General features: G+C 36.6%; 2 protein-coding genes across 2 annotated transcripts; both read right to left on the minus strand.

Annotated features, from left to right (window-relative positions):
- Positions 1-2,132: 2,132 nt before the first annotated feature.
- MONOS_5457 (uncharacterized protein) lies at positions 2,133-4,284 on the minus strand (the record flags this gene model as incomplete). Its single annotated transcript, XM_067875605.1, has 4 exons — positions 2,133-2,243; positions 2,473-3,080; positions 3,212-3,943; positions 4,026-4,284. 4 exons carry the CDS (start codon positions 4,282-4,284, stop codon positions 2,133-2,135), a joined length of 1,710 nt encoding a protein of 569 aa, XP_067723914.1.
- A 3,894-nt stretch (positions 4,285-8,178) lies between these two features.
- Positions 8,179-13,567, minus strand: MONOS_5458 (uncharacterized protein; the record flags this gene model as incomplete). Its single annotated transcript, XM_067875606.1, has 5 exons — positions 8,179-9,026; positions 9,227-11,524; positions 11,761-13,286; positions 13,360-13,435; positions 13,510-13,567. 5 exons carry the CDS (start codon positions 13,565-13,567, stop codon positions 8,179-8,181), a joined length of 4,806 nt encoding a protein of 1,601 aa, XP_067723915.1.
- Between the last annotated feature and the right edge of the window lie 289 nt (positions 13,568-13,856).

Below are 13,856 nucleotides of genomic sequence, written 5' to 3' on the forward strand. Positions count from 1 at the left end.
AAATGTGAATTCTTCATTCAATTCAATTTGTCTCTTCGCCATCTTTTTCTTTTTCTTCTTCTTCTTCTTCTTCTTCTGATGCTTCATCATCATCATACACCACAATAACAAGACTACTAGAACTATCCGAGCAGGCCTCGTCCATCCTCAAAAGCTACAGCTCTCTCTCGCTCATCACAACAGTCTCGCATCGCCTGCGCTTCTTCGAAAGTCTTCTGCATTCGCTTTTCTATTCCTTTTCCTCGTCTTCTTTTGTCTGCTGTGCTAGCGTTGCACTGCCTTCTTCGTTGAATTCTTCATCTTCTATCATTATCAACATCATCAAAGAAAGCAAAAATATTTTTTTCATCCAAAATATCTTCTTCCTCTGCATTTTGAATGTCTATAGAAATAGAAATGGAGGAGAATGGAGGGGGAAAAGGCAAAGGAAGACTTTTCCATTGAACATATCAACCATTTGCATCAATGTTGTGAATTCGTTTCTTTTATCTTGTCATTTCATTCTCAGCAAGCCAAAATGAAAGGTTTTATATTTGAATAAACGCATTGCTTTTGTATTGAGCTCGAGAAAAAAGGGGGGTTTGGAAGAATGAATTTTGAGGAATGAACCCATGAGAAATTTGCAAAGCAAGTGAAAATGAAGAAAAGTGAAGAGGAAAAGAACAATTTTGAGCAGGAATTGAGGGGAATCAGGCAAAGAAACAGAATGTGGATGAAAAATTGTTGATGAATGAAGAAATATTTATTTATGTGGCAACAAAGCAGCTGAAGAAGATAATACAATTGGAGCAGAACTTTTGGTTGATTTGCAAAAAAAGAATGCGAGAGAGACATCTCTTTCTCCATAAACAGGAAAATGCAGATAAAAACAGAAAAATGAAGAAAAAGAAAGAGAAAGAGATGGAATCTGAGTGAAATTATGAAGAATTGCATTTTTAGATGAAATGGATGAAACAAGTGCTCTCTTTAAAAAAAAAGAAGAAACAAAAGGAATGAAGAGAAAGGCAAAGAATGATTACAATAAAGAAGAAGAAAAGAATTTGGAGAAAAGAGCATTCATTTCTGATTGAAAGTTGAAACGAAAATGAGAAGATGAGATGGTGCTCATCATGTCAATTTTCTTATTTTGTTGTTCACATCCTGAATTAAAGAATTGCATGTTGGCTCTTTGCAACATTTTCAGTTGTTTTCGACTCCATCACCCTGACCTCCAAAAGAAAGACACTTCAATCACCTTGAAGAATGACGAAGTTGAAACAGTTGTAACAAAGTTAGTGATTTTTGAACAAAAAGTGAGAAGGTTATTATTGGAGTGAGAAAGAATGAGGAGGTGAGGAGTGTGAGGGAAGTGTTTTAGAGGAGGGCAAAGACAATGAGTGCATATTCGATGGTGGAACATGGGGTCTGTTGGGGTTTGCCACAGGCATCAGCATCAGTTCCATTATTGGCAACGATTTTGTTCTGGACAACGAGAGGAATCCAGCTGTTGCATTTAGAGTTATCTGCATGTCCATTATTCCAGACTCTTTGTGTTGGGGTTGTTGATTCACAATTCTCGAATGGGGATTGAGTGAAACAACTTCTATCGAAAAATGGACAATTTCCTCTGCCGTTTGCTCCTTGTCACCATGGAAGAAACAGAAAGTGTATCCATTTATTTATTTTCGTGAGTGACAAATTAAACAAGAGATTATTCGATTATCACCAAACTTTTTTTCAAATAAATGAACCCAAAAAATAAGGTGAAATGTTAATGGTCATCTTATTGTTCTGCAAATTGACGCATTCCTTGTCTGAAAAAAATGTCATTATATTATATTTTTGAATCATTTTTGAATAACATTAACAGAAAAGTATTTTCTCGAAGACAATTCTACACTGTAGAAGTTGAAAAATTTTCAAAATAAGAATAAAAAACGGAAGCTTTTTTTAAATTCTGATCGAATATGTTTGAATTAATAATAGCTGCCACGAAAAAGCATTGAAAGAACGAAATGATTTGCATCAAATTGGTGAGATATATTTGAAAATTAAAAGCAGGAAAATAACTCATCTGCAATTGCAAAACAACGACAAATATCAAACAAAAAGCATCTCCTCCTCATTCCATAATATTTGGGACTAAACATGTTTTATGAAAACTCTATATTTTTAGTGCCTGAAACCTTTTTGGGGCCAGTCGGTTTCTTTATTTTGTCTAATCTGAGCACTTTCATAACTACTGATGAATCAAGGAAGATCATCTGCAATTAGAGGTTTGATCAAAATTAATGTGGAAATCAGATGGTGATAAAAAAATATAAAATGCAAAGATAATGTTATTTTTAAAAAATTAATACAATAGAAAGAAAGAAAGAAAATAATAAACGAAAAGAAAATAAAATTATTGAAATATGATACAAACAAGTCATAAAGATTTGGTGACTGGCAAACAAAGCAGTCTTCAAAAATTATAACATTTATTTTTCATACCTGAAATTGCACACATTTTGGCAGCTTTGTTATTGCGACAGCTTGCTTTTTCCGATTAATAAAAAATGTTGCAGTTTTCTTCTTTGTGTTAACTTCGCAAGCGACTTGTACTCCATCTCGATTCCAAGCGTCAACGCAAGTTGATGTTTGGCCAAAGCCACTGGGATACAATATTTGCCCTTCTGAATTAATTCCGACTGGAGGCCCTCGAGAACTTTTGAACGCCGGCGCTGACCCAAACGTAGAAATAGTCGAAGTCGAGCCCCAGCCTGGAGAAGGGGAAAATGGGTTTGTAGCTTGATGACTCGTTGACTCACTTTTTGACTTCTTTGGCTTCAGCGAAGAATCGCGCTTCTTGATGGCATTCTTCATGTTGCTCTCGCGCAATTGAAGAATGGAAAAACCGCGGCACGACGGATTGGCCTCTTCCACAAGCAGATCCACCCGCCAAATGCCTTTGTTGAATGGATTGCCCAAACAAACAGGAATAGGATATGATCTATTCACACGAATACGGCGCTCCTTCTGCAACAACTGAATATCTGTATCAAACGACGAAGTATACCCAGCTGTCTCTTCAGGGAGAAAATGAAGTGGTCCTCTCATTTCTAACAAATAAACAACGAAAAATGAAATATTTCAAAATTAATAAATTAATAAATAAAATAATAAATTAATAAAAAAAAGCACGAAATATGTTAAATACAGAAGATCTTTCATTTAAATAAAGAATGCAAACTTCCCTTCACTGGCTTTTTGTTTTCTTTATATCCTTCTTTTCCTTTTCCTCCATCTGACGACGACGATGATGATGAATCAGCGCCACTTTCATCAGAGCCACTTTCATCAGAATCACTTTCATCTTCAGACGCCTCTGTGTCATCTGATTCCTCATCGCTATCAGAATCGCTGTCGCTCTTGTTTTTCTTTTCATGCTTTCTCTCTTTCTTTTTCCCTTTTTTATCTTCTTCTTTTTGCCATTTCTCTCCATCTTCAATCAGCCTGGCTGGTGTTCCGATAAGAGGGCTCGACTCATCAGAGGGATTAAATGGAGGCATCAACATAGGACCCCCAAATGAAGAAGACGGAAATCCTGGTGCAGGAAATCCTGGTGGTGCCATGCTTGGCACAGAAAGCGAAGGCTCGTCAGAAACTGGCAAAGCTAAAGAGATTCCAGACGAAAAAGGACCAGCTGTGGAAAGTCCAGTTGGTAACATTGGCCCAGGCCCTTGCATCGCACTTCCAAACGAAGGCGGGAACTTCGCAGGGCCACCAAAAGTCCCCGAACTCTCCGTTGGTGGTAATGAAGACATGAATGGCTTTGGAGCAGCTTTGTCAGTGCTTGAAGAGCTTGCTTTTTTCGAAGAAAACGCTGATGGAACAGAAAATTTCCCATTTGCTTGACTCGAAGTTCTTGCCTTCCCAAAAGCAAAAACTGCCCCACCTTTTTTCTTTGGCAAACCGCTTGAAGCTAAAATAACAACAACAACAAAGCAATAAAAGATTTTGACATTATATTTTTTGAAATTGTTATTGAAAATTTGATAACAAACTGTGTGCAGCGATAACTTCTTCAGCAATTGTGGATGCATCTCCTTCGCTCATTCCATACTCTTTCTTCAGAATGCCCTCAATTTCTTCTTTCATCGTTCCACGCACAATTCCACAGAGAAGATTAGCTGTTTCTTTCATTAAGTCAAACAGCTCATCTTTCTTTTCTTCGCTTGCTCCACTTGCATGCACGCCTAATTCACTTAATGTTTTATCCCTTGATAGCTTACAATTTTTCCCCAAACTTAAATTGCTCATCATTTGATTCTTTTTCTTTTGAAAAGATCAAACCCTTATTATTATTTTTTCTCACTCATTTTTCTCAAAAACACAAATATTTCTTTCTCTTGCAAGCGAAATTGCTTGAATATATTTTAAAATCTATGTGAAAGATAAAGATGAAGTTGTTTTATAAATTGATTCTTGATTTTCCACCTGAAATTGTTGAGAGAAATAACATTAAATAACAAAAGAGAAGCAACAGAAATTCACTTCTTCAGACTTTTATCTTCAGGCTTTTGCATCTTTTTTCGACAGAAATTAATCATTGAATAATTCACTTTCTCTCAATCGTCTCACTCTCACACATAAAGAGTTAAATATTCATCGCAATGTGCATCATTCGCTTTCGTTTTCTTCGTTTCGTAATTAACTTCTTTCACTTCCCCCTTTCTCTCTCATTCCATATTTCCTCAAAAAGTTACACTTCACAGGAGCCTCAGACTGGGCACTTCGTTATTTCTTGTTTTCTTTAATCGTTTCATTCATCTTTCCAACTTCAATTTCTTTCTCAATTATTTCCCATATTTCCTCATCTCTCGCAAATTTTTCTTCTTCTTCTTTAAAACCCTCCAATTCATTGTTGTTTCGTTCAACCATGCTCTTGAAAACAGTTCAAAAATATCGAAAAAAAATATTCAGATTGACAGAGCAAATAATGAACCCAGATTTGATGAATTATTTCATTGATAAAAGTCGATTTCTCTGATGAAGTTCCACAAATCCAATATTTTTTCTATTTCTTCCATTTTCAAAGTTGTGAGCAGCTGATCCACCAATCATTCCTTCCAATATTCCTTTTCACCTCAAAATGCAACAACTCCAAATCCTTCTGATAAAAGTGAGAATCATTATGTCTCTTCAAGTTCATCAAGTTTCGTTCAAAGCATTGTTTTACCAAAAAAATCGCAGATTCGATGCACGATAGATGTTTTTCATCATTGAAGGATACTGTGGAATTCAGTTATTCACGAAGAATAAACTCCAAGAAAGCCGAAAAGCTCTGACTAATAATATTCACAGAATTATTAATTTTGGAAAATATGTTTGCTGTTCGTGCGCAAAAGTTATCTCAAATGTTTTCAAATCATTGCAACAAAAGTTCTTGTTTCTGTGAAAAAGCTCTTCTACTGTTTTATTGAGAAGCATTTCTTTATATCTTGTCCAAATAGGTATTTTAATTAAAGATGAATGAAGTGAAAATGTGAAAAAACAATAAAATCGGTTGATTCAGCAACAAACAAAACAATCATTCAAATTTCCAAACAATATGAAAAGATCATCGGTTCTGTTTACTAAGCTATGAAACAATCCAAAGATGTAATCTTCATATCCTTCTTCCTCCATCTTTTCAAATATTTCCATTTTTAATGCCTTTCTTCTCATCTCTTTTCCGTTTGTCCTTTCTTCTTCTGGTTTCACTGTTGTTTTCAATCTTTCCGAAACATTCTCAAGGAATTTCAAGCAATCAAACACAACATCATTATTCAACGTTGGTTGCTGCATTTCCTCAAAAACAGCTTCAACAGCTTCGCTTTTCAACAAATCATCTATTTTCACAACTCTCCTTTCTGCTGCATTTATCAATGAACGAATGCATTCTTTGCGAATTTCCCAGTGATTATCCTTCGCTGCTCGAAATACCCAAACAATTCTGCTAAAAAGCTCAACAAGTTCTTCGTTCCACAATCGACAATCGAGAAAATAAATTGTACATGTCTTGAGCCATCTCATCAAAGCAATTTCTTCTTTCACTTCTCTTCTTCTTTTTCCATTTTCCTCTTTTTTCTTCTTCCAATTTACATTTCTTGTGAGCTCTTCTAATTCTCTTGCTGCTTCACTTCCAAAATGCAACTCATTCACAATCAATCTTTCCAAACATTTGTCATCCCTATATAAAATCATTAAAAACCCCCAAGCTGATTGATATGCAAGTTGAGTCAAGTTGTGATGCTCCTGGTGATATTTGATGATTTCTGCGATTTTTGTCGAAAAAATATCTTCTTTCATTCTCTTCCAAAATTTGTTGTCAAAAGGAACAAAAATAAATGAAAATGAAAATAATTCACAAACTATATGAGCGTCAATTCTGCTTAAAGCAAGCAATGTTATTTCCACCTCTTTCTGTGTTTTTTCATCCTCCTTTTTGCTCAATTCAGCCTTTATAATGCAATTAACACTTTTTAAAAGCAACCCTTTTGACATGTTCCAATAATGGTTGAGAAGTAAAATATAACACTCACAAAGGCTAATCAGTAAATTTTCGTTCTTTCCTTCTATTTTCCGCGCTTCAACAAATATCATGTTATTCAATCTATTGTAAAGTGAAGATTTATAAAAACTGGCGCTCCACAGCCCCACAAGCCCTTTGCAATATCCAATGCGAGTTAACAACAAAAACGCATTTTCCAATGAAACTTTCTTTCTTTTCATCATTTTATCTATTCTATTGAGCAATTCCGTTGTATAAATGGATATAAATTCTTTTTCATCCATTTCTTCCAATATTCGGTTCATTTCCACGATTTTCTGCCTTTGCCCCTCCTCATTGCAACCGTCCAACTCATTAAACAACTCTCCAAAAAACATGAAAAGAATGAAATATAACGTCTTTCTCAAAAGAAAAAAAAATAAACTTGAAAATTCTCCAGTGAGGGTCATCTCATGAATTGCAACTGTGAACTCATTATCGTTACGTATGCTCATTCTGTTTCTAACCTGTATTTCTCAATTTATTCGAATTTATCCTTCACATAACAGAATAATCAATAAATATAAACAATATTTATTATTTTGTAAAATGAAAAGGCTACATTCGCAATACCAATCTTTTTTGCTTTTAAAATTAGTAAAAATGGAACACTAAACAAATCCAATGAACTTTGATGGAAAAGAAAATAAAATAAAAGAAAAAAACTTTTCTTTCTGTTTGATCAAACCAACAGTAAATCCAAAAAAGATAAACAACTTAATATTCTTTTTCTGAGTATTTCTTTTTTTTCGATTTGAATGAAATAAAATTTCGATAAATCTTCAAATTATTTATTCATTCTGTGATGGATTTTTTTGTTTTAAACATTGCCACACCGAAAACAAACATAAAAATTAATTCTCATCCTTCCGAACAGTAAAAAAGAAATAGCTTTGTGTTCTTGAGCAATTCATTATTTGAATTGTTGATTTTTTTAAAAAAAAAACATAACAAAATGTTTATCATTCATTACTTATTAACCAGAGAAAAGTCAATTTTTGACACAATTATCTTTTTCTTCCGTATTTGGACAATTCAGACTGTTATAGAAAATTATTCAATTCGAATTTTTATTTGAAAATGCTTTATTTTTTCAATTTTGATAAATAAAGTTATCTGACAATAAATTATAATTAGCACCCGAAGTACAAGACGCATGATATTCAAACGAAAATTTCTATTTTATTGATTGTTATTTCCATTATCCGAAATTGTGAATTCATCGAAACAAGTTTAACACATAATCAACAAAAAATGGTAAAAGTTGAATGATAACCGCTGTGGTCCATTCCAACCGAATTTACAGATTTTAATCTCTCTCAACAATATTCAAAATTCTGAAATAATTCAACAAAAATGTGCTCTTTGAAAATAACAGTGATTAAGAGAATAAACTGAAAATTTAACTAAAAAGAGCTAAAAAACTAACAGATTAAAAGAGAGGGCATCGCAATGAAGACAAACATTTAATAAACACTTCAACTAGAATTATAACAATTTTCTTAAAAACTATTTGCAAGAAAGAAACAAAATTGCTTGCCTCAAAAAAATATCGAATTTGATTCAAATCAAAACAACAATCACCAAATTTTAAAAATATCACACTAAAATACACCTCTCGAAAATTATAGAAAGTCAAAAATCAACCCTTGTTTATGAGCCGTACTGTCGAACTTGTTATAATCAGAAGCGCAATAAAGAGCAAGAAAAACATCACTCAGACCCTCTTCTTCTCCAAGCTTTAGCGAACTTGGTTCCAACGAAATCATTGAAAGCACTTTCAGAATTGATTTTGATAATCTTCTCGCATAGAAGCCGCATGCGAACATTGCTGCTGAAAGAAGAATAGAAATATACTCTGGATACGGAACAGCCACATCATTTCTTCCCTTTGCGACGTATTTATCGCATTCATCAAGATTGAAAATTGACCTCACCCACAGCGCTGACTGGCATCTTGACGGAAGCAAACAACGTTTGAAAAGCGGACGGCGCAGGTAAAACGAAAGGAGCATTAGAGGACTGCGCAAGACACTTGCACAAGCACAGCTGTACAGCATCTGAGTGGCTTCATCAAAGCTGCGCTGGACATTCGAATGAAGCTGTGGAAGGACAAACGTTTTGTCATCCTCAAGCTCATTGATATCCACATCAGTTGTCAGATTAAGTTCCATACAAGGCGGGGCTAATGCAATCAGGAAATATGCACATTTCTCTCTGAAGTCTCTGTGTTCAATAACATCATATCCGCAAAAGACTGAATGAATAAGACGCAAAATGCAGCGCAGAACAGGTATTGAGGGAAGCTTGGTAACTTTCGGCACAACTTTTGGCGCAGGGATATTTCTGTGCTTCTTATTCCAAGCATTGACGAAAACTGGATCCAGCGTCCATAAGAACGAAAAGCCAAACTGTTGTTCAATAAAATCAAGCACGCCATATTCAAGTGGGTTCGACATGCGGAAATTATCGCCTGGAGAATTGTTTAGAATTAGAGGAAAATGTTCATTAAAAAAAAATAGAATATGAACAGTTAAAAAAAAAAGAAAGTAAGAAAAAGTAAGAAAAAGAAAGACATATTTGTCAATTCACGAAATAAAAATTGAAAATGTGAACAAAAAACTTTCAAACACTCTCATTGTTATTTCTCACAGCATCCAATCATTCACATACCCATCTCCAAAGCACAGCACAGCGCTGTCAAATTGCAGATCAGATCCAACTCATCCAGAGGATGAAATATGTTCCTGAATATGTGTGCGATTTGAAGAGGAGAAATGACATAATCATCATATCCAGCACTCAAAATATAGCTGAACGGAACATCGCTCTTTCGGAACTCATCTATGCCAATGCCATTCTCAAAAAACAAATCATGCAGGCTGTTGCAGAATGGAAACATCCAAATCGATACACCTTGCATCGCCATCACATTCAGCACATAAAACACATCTGCATTTCCTTCGCATTCTCCTGTCACATACGGACGCAAGGGAGAGATAAAGTCACTCGACATTAATCGGTGCATTATCGAAGAAGAAGCTGGATTCTTTGGCTCACAAACACTGGAAATGTGCTTCTGGTAAAGGATCGGATTCACAGAAGAGCCGATCCGTTCATTCTTTCTGTTGGAAGAGGTTTCCTCTCCTTTCAACTCACTTTTGAGGAGAAAAGCAACAATGTGCAGCACCTCTTTTGCCATCCCAAATTTTGGATTTATGAATGGCATAATCAACATAAAGATCCTGTCCAGCAGCTTAGCATTCGTAAACACTTTAAGCATCCTCATCTCTTCCTTCTGCAGCAGCCGCGAAAAGAATTGCGGAAACCGCTCATGGCTTGCATTGTAGAAGCGCATGAGCACATTTTCCAGTGTCTCAATACACTTCGCTTTCACATCAGATGCAGTGGCTGAAGAAGCAGCAGAAGTTGAAGCAGAAGAAGAAGCCGTGTCTATCAGCGACAGAAGCGTTGAGGCCAATTTGACCTGAGGATTAAGCTCTTCTTCTGCCACGCTCACACTCACCGTCTCAATCAGCTCCAGCGCCATCTTCACACCTCGCAAAGGGATAGCTCTTCCGCCTCGTAAAAGAAACAGAGTCGCACTTTTCCGCTGAACATTGTTCAATTTTGTGTTCTGCATCACCCACATCTGCACCACGTGCATGCACAGCCTCCCATACTGCAGCACATCCTCCACTTTCATGTCTGATTTCCTCTTCTCATTCACCCACTTCACAAACAGCTTCCTCCCTTCCAGCTTCTCCATCTCCTTTTTGATCTCCTTCTGCCTGTTTGACACCAGCAACGCATCAATCAGCGTGAATGCACACCCAACAACCTCATCTGAATGGTTTGTTCTCTCCATTTCCTGCTTGATCGAAGACATCAGCTCTTCCACAGAGAAGCGACAATTGACTGTCGGATCGATTCCTATCAGAAGCCTGAGAAGACGCAGCGACGCACTGAAAAGCTGATCAAACGGTGTTTTTTCCTCTTCCTTCTTGCTTTCCTCTTCCTGCCATTCCTCGTCATTTTCTGCACTCTTAATCTGCTTCTTCTTGTATCTGTGCTTGTTTTCTTCTCCTTTGGCATCTGCTCTTCTTTCTCTCACAATTCCCTTCTCCCATTTCCTCAGCGTGTCAAACAGAGTATTCAGCAAGCGCTCGTCTCTCACTGCAGCACACAGGGCAGGCTTCCAGCGGAGGACATATGCGATGATATTCAAGGCATCTGAAGCAAGGGAAGGTGGAGAATCAGCAGAGACAGCTGCATTGACTGACACAGGGAGAATATTCACACTGGCAAGAGAAGGAAGAAGAGTGATGACTGACTGAGAGACACTCGAGATGTAGAAAGAGGTCTTTTCTGCTGAAGATTTAGTTGGCTCAGTTTGCTTTGAAGAAGAAGATGGAGAAGAAGAAGAGGAGGAGGAGGAAGAGGAGGAAGAAGATGAAGGAAATAATGAAGAAGAAAGAGTCAAAGAAGAAGGAGGAGTCAGAGACAGAGGAGGAGGTGAGAGAGGAGGTGAGAGAGGAGGGGAAAGAGGAGGTGAGAGAGGAGGAGGAGAAAGTGGAGGCAAAAAAGAAGATGGAAAAGCAGATGAAGAGGAAGAAGACGAGGAAGAAGATAAGGAAAAAGAAGAAGAAGAAGAAGAAGAAGATACACTCTGTGAAGTTTTTGGTTTTGGAGGATCAACAATAAGCTGGAGAACGATTGGCTCTGAATTCTGCGATAAAGAAGAAGAAGAAGAGGAAGAGTAAGAAGAAGAAGAGCCATCATCCACTTTTTGTGGTGAAATATCAATTGTACCCTCTTCGCTTTGGATAGCAATCTTCATTGCAGCAAGAGTGCTTATGAAGGAGAAGAGGCAGCAGCGAAGAGGAGCAGAAGAGGAATCGAGAAAGCTGACAATTTGAGACAGGAGAGCATCGTTGCTGAATGCTGTGATGAACAATGGATGAAGCTCGGCTATTTACAGAGAAAGAGGAAAATAATTATTAAATTAAATAAATGAATAAATGAATAAACAAAAAAAATTTTGAATGAAAATTTGTATATTCGATTAAACAAATAAGACTTTTTGAATTTTCAAAAAAATAATAATTCACAAAAGCTCAACAAAAAATACCACATAACATAAAAATTTCCTCTTTTCATATTTATTTTTTGAAAAAAAAATACTCATTTGTTCAACATCAGCATACGATTATTCTTTGCAACGCTGTTCATTTGACTGATGAATCTTACAACCTCATCCAAAAACTGCTTTTTTGGGGACTTTTCGTTCTCCTTCTGCGAACACAAAAGCAGCTGAACGATTATCTGGGAGATGTCTGTCACTTGCTTCGGAAGAGAAAAATGTGGCAGACAATTCAACAGAATGGAGAGGAATGAATGGAGCAAGACGATGTCTTCTTTGGAGATATCAAAAGAATTGGGGGGAATAGAAGAAGAAGAAGAGGAGGATGATGATAATGAAGAATTGAAAAGTGAGAATCCACAAGATTTCGATGGCTTCAATGGCACATCATTTGAGTGAGATTTACACTCATCTTCGTCTTTTGCAAATTGTCTCTTCAACATCTTTTGAATCTCTCCACAAACACACTCAATCCCACTTTCACTGAAAAACAGACTTCGAATTCTCATTTCTTCGCTTTCTTTCTCCTTTGCCCTCCGCTCTGCTTCTCTTATTTTGTGTGCTTTCTTTTCTTCTTCTTCTTCTTCTTCTTCAGTCCTCCTCTTTTCCTCTTCCTCTTCTTTGGCTTCTCTGTCCTTTGGTGACTTAGTCGTCTTGCTTCCTTTTGCAGTCTTTGATTGGCTTTGTGTTTGATTAAGTGCTTTCCCCTTCACTTTATAAACTCTATCACTATCATCCTCTCTTTCTCCTTCTCTTTCTCTTTCTCCTTCTCTTTCTCTTTCTCCATCTCTTTCTTCTCCATTGCAAATTGTTCCTTTCTTCCCCTCTTCTGTATCTTCATCGCCTTCACTCACAACACCCAGCAGCTTTGAGAGAACAGCACAGACAGCATTTTTGATCTCATCGTCAGCCACACAAAGACACTGCAGCAGAATTCGCATGTGAATCGATATGACATGCACTTGGTTCGATTGAGGCTGATTTTCGGGAACATCATCATTGCTATTATTAGTATTTGATGAATTGAATAAAGAAGAAGAAGAAGAAGAAGAAGAAGAAGAAGTCTCTGGAGAAAGCTCACTTTCTTTCCATGGTTTGCCTTTTTTGATGCTCTTTCCATCCTTCCTTTGGCACAAAGTCGACTTTGTACTCGTGTCTCTCTCATCCTTCGGAGCAAACCGCTCAAAAATTATCAAAGCGAGTTTCTTCCACTTGCTCCACCCAGCTGCTGCAAAGGTCTCCTCTTTTTCTTCTTTGTTCTCCTTTTCGTCTTCTGCCATTGCTCCATCACTGTCTCTTTCCCGGCTTCTTTTGACTTCTCCTGCTTCAGACGCTTTCTTGACGGCAAGTCGTATCAGCTCTCTTCCAATAATCATCTCGCCGACCACTCCTGTCTCATCCCTCTCCGCAAAATTGAGGCACATTTCACCAATTGTGGCAGAGATCGCATCATTCCCATGCTCCATCATCACTTCCTTCACCACATCGAACAACGATCCATCGCCAACAATCTTCAACGGAGAAGGTGAAATGGACAGCAGCAGAAAATTCTTCAGTAAAGTTATCATGGTTTCTTCTTTGCATGTCGATCTAAATCAAAACAAATAAAAACAAAAAATAATTTTTTTTTCTTCACAAATGCTAGTTGTAACGTGTTGCGAACCTGAGCAATCTGAGATTAACTTCAGCAAGTTTTTCCAAATTACTTTCCACGTTGTAAGATTTTATTTCGTTTTCAGCTTGGGAAAACACAAATTTCGTGTTTATAAATCAACTCAATAAATAAAACGTTAACAAAAAGGTTCAAACAAACCAATTGCACTCAAAGCCTCCGCAATTGTTTGAAACGCACGCTCCTCCTGCATCTCCATAAGTTCATTTGCTGCTTCAATAATTGCATTTATCTCCTCCAACGAAAACGAATGTTTACTTAGTTCAAAAAATGTGTCCAAAAGTAGATTCTGCGCTTCGACATTCATCTTCCACTTTTTACAATATTCCACAAGTTGCAAATACAATTTTCTTTTTGATGAAGGATTTTTATTACTATTGCAGCCTTTCACCTTTTTGCTTCATGCAGAAAAAGTGAATTTTCACAAATAAAAAAAAAAAAGCATTCAACAATTCATTGATATTGAAATAAATAGAATATATAAAAAA

Source organism: Monocercomonoides exilis (genome assembly GCF_001643675.1).
Source record: "Monocercomonoides exilis strain PA203 chromosome Unknown scaffold35-1074681, whole genome shotgun sequence".
Classification (NCBI taxonomy): domain Eukaryota; phylum Preaxostyla; order Oxymonadida; family Polymastigidae; genus Monocercomonoides; species Monocercomonoides exilis.